The following is an 18,891-nucleotide window of genomic DNA, read 5'->3' as shown; positions in this document are numbered from 1 at the left end:
ACAACCGCAGGCAAATGCGAATGGCCTGGGTGACTTCACCCCCAAATTTATGCGTTTAACTATCCCTATAAGTACTTCAACATTTCAAGCTTTATCCGAGCCTCTTCGGGCCAGCAAGATAAATTAGTTGTACCAGTCTCTCATATAGGTTTGCCAGCGAAAGAACGATGGCTGGTCTTCCTAACCACTGCTCCGGATCTTGTCTTAGTCTCCACCCTGAATTCTATGGTTCAGTGAGTTGCTAATTAAATCACGCATGCTCAACAGATTGAAGAGATCAATCAATGCACGACCCGGCGTGGACGAGTTCGCAGGGTAAACATGTCAACAAACCAGTGGCGGAAGTAGCTATCAGTAACTAAGGTTCAAATCGGCTTGGTGTCCAGTGTCAGACGGACCACTGTAGACCTTCGTATCAATGAACTGCAGGCTCCAACACCATCACAGTCCCACAAAGGATGACACTTGTACTAAACGTACAGTGTTCTGGTATGGGATTCAAGAGACTGAAAGTTTTGTTTTTATTGCTAGTGGGGTGGGGCTAGTCCCTTGTACTGCGGCCACTTCTGGCCTATTGTACCAGCCCCAGATAATAGGTGAGGGTGATTGTGGAGCAATTGGTGGAATGAAGATTGGCAGGGGAAACCGAAGTACTCGGAGAAAACCTGCCCCAGCGCCACTTTGTCCACCACAAATCCCACTTGACCAGACCCGGGATCGAGCCCGGGCCGCCGCGGTGGGAAGCCAGCGACTAACCGCTTAAGTTACTTAACACTTCTCGGCAGTGCCTGAGGAGAACATAGGGCTTATTATTTGATTGTGTACGTCACCACTAGTACAGCCGGGACAGCTCAGTTGGTATACCGAAGGGCAGGGACGACCGGGGTTCAGTTTCCGACAAGGGCCAGTTTTCTCTCTTCTCCATAGCGTCCATAGCTCTGGGGGCCGCCCAATCCTATCCACTGGGTGCCTGAGGGCGATTCCCCCGGCAGTCAAGTCACCACTCACCTACATCTACTACTGAAGTCCTGGTACTCATTTCTGTCAGAGGCTGAGTCGACCCCAGAGCCATAATGCGTCTGGAAGGATTAGGTCAATTGAAAAATCGAGTGACCTCACCGGGAATCGAACCCGCGACCTTCTGGCTTTTAGCACGGTGCCCCTTCCCCCACGTCATGAAAATAACTGACTTGTTAGTACTTACCTCTGGTGCTTCCGGTGCGTTACGCACTGCGTCAGTAGAATCGGATGGAGTGGGAGCACACAGCGACGCATGCGCGTCACCCACGTCTTCTGCAGCACAACCGGAAGGCGCACGTCCATCTCGTGCCTCCAGAAATTCGACATTTGTTCCGCCTTCATTTCGCGAATCTAAAACATCGCCTGGTCCATCCTGGCTTGAACGAGAGGCAGAAGTGACTTTCCTTTGTTCTGTCTCCATCGAAACAGATACGTGTACAGTGTTATTAGTGCCATCAGAGCCAGTTCCATCTGTCTGTTCTGGGGGCAGCACTTCCACAACAGACACAAGGTTGGGCGGGGGATCAAGGTTAGGCGCAACATACCACGATGTACTAGACACTTCTCTGTTCCCACTATTACTACGTCTCTTTGAGTTTCGAACCCGCGACCCGTCACGTTTATCCCGTTCCGTTGTTGTGACTACGGCATGCTCATGTCCTTCAGTATGAGCGCTGCTGGAGTTACCCAATGCAGCATCCTTGCATTTCTTCAAGTAATTTTTCACTCTTTTGGCCTTACTGGACTTCCGTGTACACGGATTACCAGGTAAGTCTGGCGGACCAACCGTGTCCTCAGACGTGTCGTGTTCCGGTGCCGAACCGATAGCTGTTTGCTGAGAAGGCAGAGTGGTATCCTTCTGTTCCCATTTGCCAACGTTGGTGTCAACAGGATTCTCGGTGGGGTTGACCTGAAAGCAAAACGGACACATGTCACAGCTACATAGTTCACGGTTACAAAGTAAACAGATACGCACTTCGGGCAACAGCATAAACATGGCTTCAAAATGCTAGCTTTAACTTGGGCTGAAGAGTTCTGTCTTCTGTGGTATAACGCCGTTTTGTATTATTATATTTGAGCATCCTGTTACACTCACACAATATATATGAGACAAACTCCGTCTTAAGTGCAACAATTTAATTGTAGTTCTTTCTTCTTTCCCTCCTCCACACTACATGTTTCGGCCCTAAATGGCCATCGTCAGGTGTGTATTCTTACGTAGCTGCTACACTGCCCGTAGTTTAAAATTTAAAATCACCAGTCTTTCTAATTGTATGTATAAAATGTTTGTTAACCTACACGCGTTAATTTGATTTCTAAAATTGGCACTTTTTTTAAATTTTAATTCAAGTTAAAATGTATATAAAATTTTTCTGTTCTCTTTCTTTTTCCAAATTTTTAAAAATTAAAATTATATTGCCGTTTTGTATGTTGAAAGTCAACTGACGTTTAGGAAGAGCATGTCTCTTCAGTCTTCAGGGTTGAAGAATAAGCCAAGCCAGAAGCCAGCGTGAAGCAGTTAGCAAGCAACTTTATTACACGTAGCTACTAACTCCATGGAGCTGAGCCCTTCGTGAGAAGCCGCCAGTTGTGTAGTTACTCAAGAACTTACCAACATTTTATACAACCCGAAGGTTTATTACCGTGTTCACAAGAGCCCTCCACTGGTCCTTATCTTGAGCCACATCAATCCAGACTATAGCACTCCGTCCTATCCCTCCAAGATCCATTTTAATAGTACCCACCCACTTACGTCTTGGTCTTCTTAGTGGTCTCTTTCCTTCTGGCTTTCTCACCAATATCCTATACGCATTCCTCGTCTCCCCCATTCGTGCTACATGACCTGCCCACCTCATCCTCCTTGACTTGATCATTCTAATTATACTTGGATAAGAGTACAAGTTATGAAGCTCCTCATTATGCAGTTTTCTCCAACCTCCTGTCACTTCATCTCTCTTCGGTCCAAATATTCTCCTCAACACCTTCAGTCTATGTTCCTCCCTTAAGGTCAGACACCAAGTTTCACACCCATACAGAACCACGGGGAAAGTTAGTTCTGCGGACTTTATTACACCTATGAACAGAAACAGAGCGCCTAACCGAGGGTCGGAGTTCGAGTTCCGGTAGGGTCAAGAATTTTGTCTTCTCCATGTTGTCCAGACTGGTTCTGGGGTCCACCCAGCCTCCTATCCAATGGATACCGGGGGCTCTATTCCCGGTGGTAAAGCGACCGGGGCATGAAAGTAACCACTTACACCTCCAACTAGAGCCGAGTTCTAGAAACTGTGGAGCTATACGATGGGGTACCCAAAAGAAACCGAATTAATTTTTTTGTGGGCAGAGCTTTTGTAGTACCGCGTTTTGCCGCTATGAGCGCATAGAGCTAACATTCCTGAGTCGATAAGCCGACTACCGTTGCTTCAGAAGGTAAGGACTAGTTTCAGCAGAGTTTATAGTGACAACTGTTTTGTGTGCTCGTCGTTTTTGCAATGGCCCGAACACATGAAAATGTTGAAAAAATTCGTGAAATCATCAAGGAAGATCGACGACGGACCATTGAAGAAATTGTGGAGCTGTCGGGAGTGACTTGGAGCTCAGTTCAGCGAATTTTGACAGAAGATTTGGGAATGAAAAGGGTGGCTGCGAAATTCGTGCCACGACTGCTGACTGCTGAACAAAAACAAGGTCGCGTGGAAGCATGCTGTACTTTGAAAGAAGAGTCCCGAAATGATCAAAACTTTTTTTTGTTTCTTCGAATGAAAAGAGACATGAAAGGAAAGCGTTTTGCTGATGTTGCTGAGGTGAAGGAAAAAACGACGGAGGCGCTGTCAAGCATCTCAGAAGATGAATTTAGACAATGTTTTGAAAAATGGAATAAAAGACTAGACAAGTGTATTAGTGTAAGTGGAGAGTACTTTGAAGGGGATTGAAGGTTTGTGCTTAAAATTTGAATAAATAAGTTTAAAAAAAAATAAGTTCGGTTTCTTTTGGGTACCCCCTCGTACATCCACTCCTCCACACGTCTTCACTGAGTAGTGTTTAATTAAGTTAAGCACAGGGACAACTTTATCTTTATCTTACATACGCGTATCGTAAAACTGTTTTAAGTCTGAATTCGTATAAATTTGTAACAATGTCACAGCAAAGCATCTGTCCTCATTGACGACAATATAAACCAGAAGTGAATCGTTATTTGCTTTTGCAATGTGGGACAATATAATATGAGCATATGGGACACTTCCGTCACGGCCTTGAGGCGAGGAGACTGTAGAAACACTACATACAACGCGGATGTCTGAACTCACAGAGCATGAAATTAAAAGAATAAAAACAAGCAGATGTATCTCCAATATCCCGGGGTTAATGATTCAATTGAACACCCAAAAGGCGTGAGATAGTTGTCAGTGGTCACTGGGCCAAATAAAAACTCTCATTTTCAATCTCGACGTGATCGCTCGAGCGAAACAAAATGGTGGCCGGCTATCAATGTGCGAAGGTGTAGTGTTTCTGAACCTGTGGACCGCAAGGAAACGTTCAAATTCTCTAATTTGTGAGCGAAAAGCCTGAACTTAAGACACTCCCTATTTTAGATCAGCGTCTTGTACAAATAAATGTATAATTATCATGTTCTTTCAATGAATTACTTCGTATTGTTTCTCTGCAGATTATTTAATGTAGTTAAATAGACCGCCGATCACGGTGGCCGAGCGGTTTGAGACACAAACTGTTTTCGCTGGCTCGAACACTGAGATAGTGCGTTCGAATTCAACTCAAAGACATAGATGTTTGTGTGAGCGTTTATTCTGTGTTTGTGTTGTCCCGTCTGTAGGTTAGCGGCCTTGCGAAGGGCTGATCACTCGTCCAAGAGGTCCTACCGTCTGTGTAAAAAAAATACAAAACTGAAGAGGAGGCCAGGGCCCAACAAAGGGCTGCAGAGCAATTGAAGAATGAATGAACTGTCATTAGTTCGGATAAAATAGCGTCGAATGACAGAAGAGAGCTTTAATGGCATTTTTCTAAACATTTTGACTAAACAAAACATGTAACATGAATTTATGTGTTGGCTAAAGCAATAAAGAATTGATGTTCTATTAGATATAAAACAATGGCAACAATAAATAGACAAAACAAAGTACAGAGGAAATTAAGATATTCTCCCACAAGCGGACAAGAGGGCACGGCAGGATCATCAGATACTGGCGATATTTATCTCCGGCATTTTCTCCCAACTTTACATAAACATACGTTTCTACATGTGAAACCGCCACTGGCTATGTAAGATCATTGAGGTGTCACGGATGACCTCCGCACGATATATTTTGACTTCCACTTATGAATAAATAAGTATTGAAAGTGAATAAACCTATCAAAATTCGTGAGACACATTATTTCGGGTCTAAAACGTCTGTGGATACGTCGTCACACAGTGACGTAATCGTGACGTCATTATTAGAAAGTTACTAGTTTCTATTATCGACATACGACTGGAACCAAACACACTACGCCAGAAATCTCATTAAACACACAGGGGACTTTTCTTCCGTAAGGTTGTCTACTGAAGTTACAACGTACCCTCAAAGACGTTTCAGACAGACAAAAAAATGCCTAATTCACTGTCTTCAAATTGAATCCCAAGTTCCATACGTACGCAACTGATTCAGAATCGTTAAACGGTATACGAAACTCCAAATTCGAGACGAAATCATGGGTTTCACAATTAATTTTAAAAGTTCTCCATAACGTAGGAACATGAATCTCTTTTGTTTAAAAGTTACTACGGGCCGCCTCTGTTGTCTAGTGCTCTGAGTTCCGGGCTACAGAAGTAGAGGTCCCGGGTTCGATTCCAGGCGCAACCTGATTTTCTGAGAAGTAGTGGGTCTCGAACGAGGTCCACTCAGCCCCGTTAAGATAATTGAGAGGCTATTTCAAGGAAATAGCGGCTCCGGTCTAGAAAACCGAAATTAACGGCCGTGGGGATTCGTTGCGCTGACCACATGAAACCCTCTATCCGCTAAAGTTGGCACTAACTTCGTCGACAAGCGGCGGTCGCTATAGTTCGTTTGCGGACTAAAAACCACGGAGTTTAGTTATTTTTAAGTTAATATGCACCCCACCTACGTCTTGGTCCTCTTAGTGGTTCTTTCCTTCCAGGACTGATATTTTTATCCTTACACAAAGACTTTCTACTTCTTCAAGCAGATCACCATTCTCATCCTTCACTAAGATACTGCTTGGTTGGTAACCCCTCTTAAAGTCATTTATTCCTCTGTACAGGTCTATAATGTTCTTGTGTTAATATTATATTTCAGCATCCAGTTGCACTGATACACTCGTCCACTTGTTTCTGTCTCTAAGGCAACACAAACTTTTATTTTAAAATGTCATTAGAATCACATTTTATTGTTCTCACTCTTACTGTTCGTTCCAAGCTCACCAATTTTGTCTCTCTGATATTCCCTCTTGCTATTCCTGCAATGCCTGCTGGCTCGGATTATTCCCATTTAACTCGCTTGGATCCTGTAACCAGCGCAATATGGCTTGTTTCCTTTGATCTAGTAATTCTGACAGTCCTTCGTCTTTTATGCTTCTTCCATTCATAACAACTTGGACTCTCTTTGGCTGTAGGAATGTTAAATAAAAAATGGACTAAAATGCAGCCTTTCATACCCCTTTACACTTTTCACTCCCTAGAGCTTTACCCCTCAGGAGCCGGGATAGCGCAGTCGGTACAGCGACTGCGACCGAGGGGTCGGAGTTCGAGATCCGGTAGGGTCAAGAATTTTCTTCTCTACGTCGTCCAGACTGGCTCTGAGGCCCACCCAGCCTCCTATCCAATGGGTACCGGGGGCTTTCCTCGGGGGTAAAACGACAGGGGCGTGAAGCTGACCACTTAACTCCAATTAGTGCAGAGGTCAAGAAAATGTGGATCTATACAACAACTCCTCAATGCGCCTCAATGGCGTAGTGCTTCAGTATTTAAGCACAGAGGATAACTTTACATTCATAGCTTTACCCTTCCTCAAACGCACCTCTACAAGAATGAGCGAGCACTACCTGGGAACCTTCAAAAATGAAAAATTTGCCCCTCTTTCCACAAAACTGCAGTGTCCTCCCTACTTTCTCTTCTGTTTCCTTTCGTCAGTTTTCGGGCATCAAATGTATAATGGACAGAACCCGTGAATACGCATATGTAAAAGGAATAGATCAAGGATTGGCTGCATTGTCCTTCCTACGGCACAGTGGGAGTTAAGTGATGTCTTAGCTGTAATCAGAAACAAACTCCGTGGCTTTAGTTTGCAAGCGAACTATACCGACCGAGCGACCACCGCTTGTCGGCGAAGTGAGTGCCAACTTTAGTGGATAGAGGGTGTCGCGTGGTCAGCGCAATGAATTCCCACGGCCGTTAATTTCTGTTTTCTAAACCCAGAGCCGCTATTTCTTTGAAACAGATCCTCAATTATCCTCACGATGCTGAGTGGACCCCGTTCCAGACCCACTACTTAGCAGAAAATCTGGTAGCGCCGGGAATCGAACCCGGACCTCTGGATCTGTAGCCAGAAACTCTGACCACTGACCACAGAGGCGGTCCTTAGCTGTAATCAGATCCTACAAAAACATGTTAATTAAAGCAATCTGCTCGTGTCAGATTAAGCTTCTTACTGCAAACACAGCAAGGGGACAGATCACGTATAACTGGCGATGTCGAGTGGAGGGCAAACGTGTCCCACGATGTCTGTAGGTGTCGCTTCCCTTCAGAGCCATTCACGTGTTCTTCCACTTGTTCCTTTAAGAAATGAAAACCCGGACAGAGGAGAAATTGGAGACTTTAAGAACATCATTTCGGCGGTGAGCTTTATGATATTTTATTACTTCGGGCTTCAGCGCTTCTTCAAAATCTGCCCCTTCTCGCGTTGCTCTTTTCAACAAAGAACGGATTTAAGGAAGTAATATTATTCGCAATTAGCCTCCAACCCAGAAGGACCAAAACATTGACAGTGCCGTAAGGGAGAAGATATTTAGGTCATCTTTTTTGGACCTGATTTCTGCATTGCGCATGAGTAGTATGGCAAGTAGTGGGGCAGTGGCTGCAGCTACACTGAGGGAGGGAGGGTGACGCACTGTAAATAAAAGCCCTTTCGAACCCATACATATCATACAGCGCTTATCCGAGTTAGCGGACTCGACCAAATCAACTGTGTATTCTATAGAAAATACTCAAGGCTGAAAGTTCATTGCCGTGTTCTCAAGTGCCCGCCATTAGTCTCTATCCTGAGCCAGATAAATCCAGTCCATACCATCCAATCCTATGTTATTTTATGAAAATAAAGAAATAAAAGTTATTGTGTAGGATTTGAGGTTCTCACACCGGTGGTTATGAAGAGTTCTATCTTCCGGGATGCAACGCCGTGTCGTCCGTTGAAAGTCAACAGTTTTGTTTGCTACGTGATTCTGTCTGGTTTCTTACTTAGCTTACTCTCCTACCCTGAGGATGGAGGCGAGAAGTTCCTCCAAAACGAAGGGCGAGTTTCACTGGACTATGTGGAAAAGTTACTACCATTTCAGTAAGCGAGACAAATACTTTCATGGGCACTTTGTGCAGAAACGCCGTTAATGAACAAAGAAACTGCTGGCCATTTTAAAGTGTTGCTGTCTATTTTGTTTGGAAAATGTTTGGCTTGGGTGATATTACTGCCATATCCGAGATCCTCCTACCCTGAGGATGGAGGCGAGAAGTTCCTCCAAAACGAAGGGCGAGTTTCACTGGACTATGTGGAAAAGTTACTACCATTTCAGTAAGCGAGACAAATACTTTCATGGGCACTTTGTGCAGAAACGCCGTTAATGAACAAAGAAACTGCTGGCCATTTTAAAGTGTTGCTGTCTATTTTGTTTGGAAAATGTTTGGCTTGGGTGATATTACTGCCATATCCGAGATATTTCACAAAGCGAGCCGCCACTGCAACACGGCCCTAAAGAGTGTAAGTGCCACAGAGGAACTCAGAATGATTTAATGAAAAGAAAGAGCATTTACTGTCCATTACACGCCCGTTGTGACACCAGCACGGGCTGGTGCCCATAGCATATACACTGCCCCATGCCCGAACAGTCTATTTTACTGCCATGTTTCCTTCATACAAGAAGACGACAAACAGTTCTAACTAGAAAACAAATCTCTCTAAATAATGTACATTCACAACGCACGGCGCGTTCAGACCCAGATGTGGCAGGGAGTTTGGGGCAAAAGGAAGAGCGGCAGGGGAAGGAGGGAATAGGTAGAGACGGAGAAGATGTAGGAGCAGGAATGGGAGAAGGAGACTGAGTATGAAGAAGAAGAGATGGTGGAAAAAGAGTAGGAGATGGAGGATTAAGGAGAGGGGGAGGAGATTCAGTTGGAAGAGGAGTAGGGGAAGATGAAATAAGGAGCGAAGAAGGAGAAAGAGACTTGAGTAAGGAGGAGGAGGAGGAAGGAAGGAAGAGATGTAGTAAAGAGAGAAGATGGAGTAGGAGGAGAGGAAGAGATGGAGCAGGAGGAGGTGGAACAGACTGAGCACGAGATGGAGTAAGAAGACAAGAACGAAGAGATGGAGTAAGGACAGGAGTAGGGAGAAGATGAAGAAGAGGAGGAGGAATGGGATGAGGAATAGAGGAAGAATTAAAAATAAAATAAAACGAGCGTGGAAGAGAAAAACGAAGATAGAAGAAGGAAAGAGAAAAGAAGGGTAACGACGAGGAGGCGCATGCTTCTTCGCGACGCCTCGCGTCTGAAATGGATGCCTCCACCCCCTTCCCCCGCAAGAACAATACTGATCACATTTTCCCATGATGTACTACACATCAAGACGCCCTCGACTGGGAACCATATAATCCGATTGTGTGTCCCCCGCCCCTTCGTCATCCATCTTGAAAACGTGCACAAATATTTTCATTTCTCCCTACGACACGATTCGATGTCACACGCGAGGCTCTTCAACCGCTCTCCGATGATTTAGCGCGTGGGGGCTGGGGCTCTCACAATACATGCACTAGCCGGAGAAAATTAAATCAGCCCTTACGCTGGAAATTATTCACATCGCTTATTGATATAAAGCCGCAGATATGGGGCGTGAAGCTCGCCACTCACCTCCACCTACTGCGCATGTTAAGAATTCTGTAGCTATACCTCCACTCCCTCAATACACCTTCATAAGCACAAGGATAGCCTTACCGTTTCGTTACATTTTCTCTTCGCTATGGCGCGGCATCATCAGACACTTCACAGTATCAATAATTCTTCGGCTTAAAAATAAACTCCGTGGCCTGTAGTCCGCAAGCGAACTATACCGACCGAGCGACCGCCGCTTGTCGGCGAAGTCAGTGTCAACTTTAGCGGATAGAGGGTTCCGCGTGGTTAGGGCAACGGATCCCCACGACCGTTAATCTCGGTTTTCTAGACAGGAGAACATTTAAGAGACATGGCTTAAAAATATAATTTATATCGGCAGCAGTTCATACGTGATGGTACATACTAAACTGTGTCTAAAATATCTTCGAGGATGCGTCATCATCAGATAGTGACGTAGATCGTTACATCATCATTAGAAAGTTACTGGAGTCTACTGGCAACACACGATGAAAATCAATATCTTCATACACGAAACACTGATGAACACACAGCGACTTTTCTTCCGCAAGGTGACCTGCTGTAGTTATGACGCACTATCAAAGGTACTTTAGACAGACAATATGAACAGAGTCTAGACAAATAAAAAAGTATAGATGGAATGAGTTGTGACAGGGTTTCTGAAGCCACCTTCAAGCACGTTGTCATGAGATGGCAGGAGAAATTCTCTCAGAAAGGATCTACCGCCATTGAAATGGAGGTGTAAATCTGCCACACCTCTCACAGGAATTTGAAGCCTTATTTGAATATGTTTTTCTCTTCTCACAAAAAAAAAATCTATCCATCCATCCGTTCTCTGAATGACACTTTTGTTTTAAACATGCACATTAACGGCCGAGATAAGCCTAGCTCACATGATAATGTCTTGCGTGGTGGCCAAGAAAGCTCTTTTTCTATGCGAAATTAATTCAGCACCTCATAACAACACGACGAAAAATTCAACACTATTGAACAAGACGTGACGCCGTGTAGTCCGCAAAAAAAATCCGACACCATTTCGGAGGAAATTATTGCATCCATCTTCAGGGTCGAATACTAGGCAAGTAACCAGAAAGAATGGGTATCAAGGATCTCTCTGCGGTAATGAACATGAAGAGTGTTGCTTTCTAGTATGGCGCCATACAGTCTGGTAAAAATGTACCAAAATTTTATATGGAACTTTCCGTCTCCGTGTCCTATCACGAACATTGTGACAGCAGTTTCCTCCGAAACACTGTTACATTTCTATCTGAGTACACTGCGTCCTGCCCCCAAAACTGTAATCTTCCCATGTTAATATTTTCTGCCTCCTATTTCTTACTCCCCGTAGTTTATTGCAAGGTCATATTTTTGGAATTACCATTCATAATCATTGTCATGTCTCTCATCTTCTTGCTAGCTACTTTTTTGGCTTACTCCTCGACCCTGAACAAGGAAGCACTATGTCCCTCCGAAACGTCGGTGAATTTATACCGGACTACATACACTATATCATATAAACGAGACTGTTTTAGGTTTCACTATTTCTTCCTGTTATTCGTGGGGTATGAAGCTAAACATCGGCCTCGACGTATCACTCGATAACATGTAATAGCAATACAGGAGAAAGCAGGGAATGCTATTACAAAAACTTACATAACGAATGATGAGATCTCCCCTTGAATTCTCAATGGGGTGTTACACTGGCATTTTTACATATCCTTTCCCCATCAGTGGATAGAGAATGTCTCACAGCTGTCTAATGATCTCCAGTACAACATATGAATAGACTCAAACCCTCCTTTACATCTGCAGCAATTGTCACGAGTTGAGACTTTCGACTATCACGCAATCTAACGCACACGTGCGGAAGCGAAATTCAACTGCCACGCTTTTTCTGAAAGACCTACATAACACACTAGTACCTTAGTAAACACATATCATGGCCGCGCCGTCTGAGACATCAACAGGCTTCCCTCGCTCGAACACTGGAGTCGTGGGGACGAATCTCAGTCAAGACATGAATGTCTGTGTGCGTTTATCCTGTGTTTATGTTGTTCTGTACAGGCCTTGCGACGGGGCCGATCCCCCGTCCTCGGAGTCATACCGACTGTGCATAGGATTAACAAAGTGAAAAGCGGCCAAGGTCCAACAAAATGCGATATATAGACAGATAAGTTTAGACAGCGGGCACTTGTGCACTTCAGATCCTATAAATGACGGCTAATTTTACTTTCCCACATGCGTAGCATGAGAAAGTGTTGCGATCGTGAAGGGGTCGAGTTCGTGACTTCGTCGGATTTATAAGTTTTCAGCACCCCTGGAATAAAATCAGGTTGCTTTGGAATACTGTCTGTCTGTCTACCTGTCTGTATACACGCCTCGCTACGGCCCCAACGGTTGGTCAGGTTTTTATTTATATTCGGCATTCAAGAGTTCAGCCATCATAAGTCGGTGCACCCTTCACAGGGTACATTAACCATAAAAACTATGTTTTCCCATAATATAACAATCTGCTCTCTACGTGACTTAAAGACTGTTATTTTTTGACTATTAAATCATTTACATTTAAAATAAAAAAACTTGTCTTAAACATTTTCATACTGGTATGATCAAGTCAAGGTTGATGAGATGTACAGGGCATGTAGCACGTATGGGAGAGAAAAGGAATGCATGTAAGATTTCCGTGGGAAAGTCAGAAGGAAAGAAACCACTAATAAGACCTAGACGTAGGTTGTGTATAATACTAAAATGGACCTTAGAGAAATAGGATGAGTTGGTATGGAACGAATTCATCTGGCTTAGGATAGGGACAAGTGTCGGGATCTTATAAACGCGGTAATGAACCTCCGGGTTCCATTAAATGATGGGAAATTGAGTAGCTGAGCGACTGGTGGCTTCTCAAGAAGAACTCGGCTCCATGGAGTCCTTTTCTTTTTACGCTAGAAGAGATGTGTGATTCTTCAGGCACGTATGAGAAAGTAGCCGCAGCATCTTCGCAAACCCTCAGTCGCAGAGATGTAGAAAGTTTCGCTCTGTTTTCGGAGTAGCGCAGTTACGTATGCAGCTACCAAATCATTGGAGGAATGTTCTGCCTACTTCTGTCATGAAGACAGAGGCATCAGGTTCTTCCCAAACGTGGTCATCTGCCTACAAAACTGCGCCGTGTTACAGTCCAGAATCTCATTAGTACGGGCAAGGGAATTAATGTTTAAACACGAACCGAACGGTAAGGCTTGGCTTCACACAGTGCAAACTTCCTCTACAGAGTCAGATCTGTGGTTATCTTGGATGTTAATTACTTAGATTAACCGTCTTCTGGGATGTGATATAATGCAGTTTGGTTGATGGATGCTAAACCATACATCCCAGAAAATGCGATCTCAATACAGCCTCACAGTTTTCAAAAATGAAAATTTGACAATAATGATGTTTTACTTTTAGGATTTTGAAACCAGACACTTTGAAATTGTTCATATTAAACACAAAACGAGATTCAAAATCTTGCAATTTTTAATCATACTATAATAGAGGTGGGGGAATGCGGGAGCGGAGTTGGTTGAGACACTATGTTACAAGCCAGAAGATCGCAGTTTCGATTCCCGATGAGGTCACTACATTTTCTTTTCAATGTACCTCATCCATCCAGAAAAACTATGGCCCTGGGATCGACTCAGCTTCTAACAGAAATGAGTACCAGGAAACTTCCTGAGGGTAAAGGGCGTCCGGCGCGTAAGGCTGACCTCACCGCCATCTGTGAGCTGATTGTCTAGACAAAATGTGGGAGCCTCGACGTCTCACAACCTTACAGGTCTTCACGGTCTGTTACAGGGTTATCTTTGCCTTTTTTTCCTTACTACAACAGAGGTAACAAATCACGCAGTTTAATTCTCCGTGAACGTCGTGTAGATAACATTTAAAAACTCAGTTCCTATGTCAAATAAAACAGACTGTGTCTCCATTGACGTTTTCGGTGCGTCTAAATAATATTTAATAATTCAATACCTACAGCACAGAAAACACAACATGTCTCCTTTTGAAGCGTGACTTACTATTACGTAAATTGCTACTGGCCTTCGCCAGCACAGCCTTTCTCCGTTCCGAGTACCAAGGGACCCATGATCACATTGTCTAAATGCTATATACAAATTCAGTTCGCACCTCACAAGAAACACATTACATCTCCGCTAAAAAACCCAACGGGTTAATGCTGCTTAGGGGAACAGTCGCTGTTTATTGTGAGAACCATATGGAACACACAAATAATATAGTGGTTCAGTTCGTACCTCACAAGAAACACATTACGCCTCCGCTACAAAACCCAACCGGTTAATGCTGCTTAGGGGAAAAGTCACTGTTTATTGTGAGAACCATATGGAACACAAAAATAATATAGTGGTTCAGTTCGTACCTCACAGGAAACACATTACATCTCCGCTACAGAACCCAACCGGTTAATGCTGCTTAGGGGAACAGTCGCTGTATATTGTGAGAACCATATGGAACACACAAATAATATAGTGGTTCAGCTCGTACCTCACAAGAAACACATTACGTCTCTGCTACAGAGCCCAGCTAGTTAATGCTGCTTAGGGGAACAGTCGCTGTATATTGTGAGAACCATATGGAACACACAAATAATATAGTGGTTCAGCTCGTACCTCACAAGAAACACATTACGTCTCTGCTACAGAGCCCAGCTAGTTAATGCTGCTTAGGGGAACAGTCGCTGTATATTGTGAGAACCATATGGAACACACAAATAATATAGTGGTTCAGTTCGTACCTCACAGGAAACACATTACATCTCCGCTACAAAACCCAAACGGTTAATGCTGCTTAGGGGAAGAGTCGCTGTTTATTGTGAGAATCATATGAAAATGTATAAGTAAACTGTGTGGACAATACATAGATTACTTTAATGTTAAGTCAGGTGTACCTGTAGTAACCACTCGGCCCTGCAAGTGTTAAAAGAACAATACATTCAGATACAGCAGAAGATATGCGGTTCATTTAAATTACATTCTCGAGACATAACGATAATAGCTTTGCCACGGCTTCGGGTTCCCTTTCGTGGGTTACTTTAAGATTCTGTCAGCCGCCAGACGCAATCAAACTGTGGATCGAGAGCCACATGAAGTTCTCTTCAACTCTTTTAACTGTGGGAAGCCGAGAAATTAATAGACAATCCCAATCCTACGAAAGAATTAAACATAAAAAAGTACACATACACCTGCAACATCCGATCCGGTCTGTTGGTGGCTCCCAAGTTTTCTAAAAATTGTCACGTGTGGCTCCGACGATCGGCAACTTTCGTCCACCCTGCTATACATGATCTAATGGTCTGATGATAGATGAACGATTGATCAGAGAGGATTTGGAAGGAAGAGATAATGACCTAAAACGAAGCAATGAGAAAACCCACGAATAATCTCAAGTCGAAACAACCCGGTGTCCCTGTTAAGGCTTGAGCCAAGCACCTTCACAATACGAGTTTACAGCGCTACTCCTATGCCAGCCAAATGTGTAGGTTCATCTTAAAATACATTTAAGACTTAGTATACACAGAAGCTAGAAGGCAAGATGGCCACAGCTGGTGTTAAACGCGTGAAATGCGAACCTGGAGTGGGGAGACATTTCAAGGGATTCTTAGGAAAGTGGTGGGAGGGCCAAGTGGCAATGCGGCTCCAGCTTTCATTCACTTCTTCTTCATTCTCAAAAAGTCAATGGTACCTTGACTTGACAGTTCCCCTTTCGACTGCAGTTCACACCTAATTGAAATCTAATGGTGTGGGTGGGGGGAAGAGGGGACCTGTGCTAAACTGATGGGGAACACCGTACAAGGCAGAGGAACACGAGAAGCCAAATATGACTCGACATTCTATTGCAATTTCTAAAGTTCTATACGCCTGGAATGATTATACTGGCTTCTCGTTATTTCTCTGACCCTCCGCGTGAAAACTTGCGCCGTATGGAAAGTATACACTGGCCAATGTAACACATTCAGCAGAAAGCAGATAATGAATGTATTAATTGCCTGAAGATGACTTGTATGGCCTGAAAGTCTAAGGTAAAACGTAAATTTGTCCTTGTGCTTAATTAATTAGAAACGACGTCATGAAGGGGTGGGCACGCGGTAGTGTAGTAGGTTGAGACACTACGCTACAAGGCGCAAAGTCACGGATTCGATTCCTGATGTCATTGGATTTTCAACTGACCTAATCCTTTCAACAGCACTATGGCCCTGGGGTCGACTCAGTCTCTTAACAGAAATGAGTACCAGCAATATTCCTTGGGTTAAGGGCGGGCGGCGCGTAAGGCTGACAATCTGACCGCCATCTGTGAGCCGATTGTCTAGAAAATGTGGGGAGCCTCGACGTCTCACAACCCTATAGGGCTCCACGTCCTGTTGCAGGGATAGCTTTACCCTTTACCTATTTCACCTTTACCACGTCATGAAGACGTATGAAGGAGTGCAGGTGTACCTCCCCCATTCTCGACCTCGGCAGTGCCTTAATTTAGGCGCATAGGCGTTAGTTTTTCATCAAGGAGGCCCGAGTTCAATCCCAGGTAGACTTCATATAAAATTCGTGATAAATTAAAGTGGGAATGGGGCAAATTTGTCTTCGAGTTTTTTCGGTTTTTCCTTCTTAATCCTCATTCCAACATGGCTTCACACTCATCATGAACCGTGTTATATCCCTGATCAGGCAGCACATTATCACATCCTTGGTCTTAAAGGCTGAGGCCTTCATCCACAATCCATTACATGGCTAGTTACAGAGTTAGAAGGCCGTTTTTCTTGAGGTTATACGATGTTTCCAGTTCCTCAGGGTCGAATTGCAGGGTTGACCCACTCACTCATAGAGCTGAGCCCTTCTTGAGAAGCTGCCAATTGTGCAGCTACTCAAGAACTCCCCAGCATTTTATGGAATCCGAAGGTACATTACCGTGTTCACAATAGCCCTCCATTGGCCCCTATCCTGAGCCAGATTAATCCAATCCATGCCATTCCATCCTATCTAAGATCCATTTTAATACTGCCCTTTGTTGAATGATGAATTGGAAAAGTATTTGACAGAAAGCCGTCCTAGCCTAAACGAAGCACTATCTCAACATCTGCCTAGAAAGACCGGACAGATAGCTGATGCCTCGGCCAAAATTAGAACCCAGCACTTCCCAAATACAATACCGCAAAGTATTCTGCACGTTTTAATGGTAAAGGAACATTCGTATGATCTAACGTTTAATGTATTGACTTTCCAGTTGCCTTTCCTTAAAGGGGATGGACTGTTACATAGAGACTCGCAGCTTTAGCATGGCACCTCGCCCGTATGAAAATATTGATCGCAGGAAGCCGTGAGATCTGGCGGGAACTCCGAGTGATAGCGGCCCAACTGTTTACATACTTGGCCCACATGAACCAGTTCCAGCTCATGAAGCCTGCAACATTCCACTTTTACAAGCTACAAGACAGATGTGAACTGATACAAACCTCAACCTAATGTAAAAAATTAAAGCTATCCTTGCATCACGCCGTGGAGGCCCATAGGGTTCTGAAACGTCGAAGCTCTATATTTTCTAGACAATCGGCTCACAGATGGCGGTGAGGTTATGAGCCTTATGCGCCGGCCGCCCTTTACCCCCCAAGAACATTCCTGGTACTCGTTTCTGTTAGAGGCTGAGTCGACCGCAGGGCCATAATGAGGCTAGTAGGATTAGGTAAATTGAAAAATAATCCATCTCATCGGAACTCGAACCCGCGACCTTCCGGATTGTAGCATAGTGCCTCAACCAACTACGTTACCGCGTGCCCCACCTCAAACTTAATGTAATTATATTAAGTAGAACACACATTTCTGGCGAATTGTCATGAAACTCCCTTCAACTTTTAACTCCTTGCAACTTGAGTAAAGTTCTTGGTTTGTCATGAACTAGCACGAGATTTGAAGTTCTTAACTTCTGTGACTACTGAGTATCATATTTTGGAATGCGATGCCGTGCAGACTCGCAAAAGTTTACGAACGTTTCGGCGTTATATCCGAGAAGACAGAACTCTTTATAACCACCGCTGTGAGAACCTCATACCCTACACAGCGCTACTCCTATATCCCAGAAGACAGAACTCTTCATAACCACCGCTGTGAGAACCTCAGACCCTACACAGCGCTACTCCTATATCCCAGAAGACAGAACTCTTCATAACCACCGCTGTGAGAACCTCAGACCCTACACAGCGCTACTCCTATATCCCAGAAGACAGAACTCTTCATAACCACCGCTGTGAGAACCTCAGACCCTACACAGCGCTACTCCTATATCCCAGAAGACAGAACTCTTCATAACCACCGCTGTGAGAACCTCAGACCCTACACAGCGCTACTCCTATATCCCAGAAGACAGAACTCTTCATAACCACCGCTGTGAGAACCTCAGATCCTACAATCTTATACTCTGTACTCTTTACAGTCACCCTATGAGAACCCCAAATCCTACAATCTATACCCTGTACTCTTTACAGTCACCCTATGAGAACCTAAAATCCTACAATCTATACCCTGTACTCTTTACAGTCACCCTATGAGAACCCAAAATCCTACAATCTATACCCTGTACTCTTTACAGTCACACTATGAGAACCCAAAATCCTACCATCTGTACCCTGTACTCTTTAGTCACCCTATGAGAACCCCAAATCCTACAATCTATACTCTGTACTCTTTACAGTCAACCTATGAGAACCCCAAATCCTA

The 18,891-nt window shown here is 44.1% G+C and overlaps 1 protein-coding gene across 3 annotated transcripts in view; it reads right to left on the bottom strand.

Annotated features, from left to right (window-relative positions):
• The window catches only part of LOC111866921, a 503,991-nt gene that overhangs the window by 403,372 nt on the left and 81,728 nt on the right, over window positions 1–18,891 (bottom strand). For all 3 annotated transcript variants that reach the window (XM_023856294.2, XM_023856311.2, XM_023856303.1), the window contains one exon: window positions 1,205–1,930. In XM_023856294.2, the coding sequence (XP_023712062.1) occupies window positions 1,205–1,930 (726 nt within the window). The remainder of the gene's footprint in view (window positions 1–1,204; window positions 1,931–18,891) is intronic.

This window comes from Cryptotermes secundus, unplaced genomic scaffold (genome assembly GCF_002891405.2).
Source record: "Cryptotermes secundus unplaced genomic scaffold, Csec_1.0 scaffold42, whole genome shotgun sequence".
NCBI lineage: Eukaryota > Metazoa > Arthropoda > Insecta > Blattodea > Kalotermitidae > Cryptotermes > Cryptotermes secundus.
This window is presented reverse-complemented; position numbering and strand designations above follow the sequence as displayed.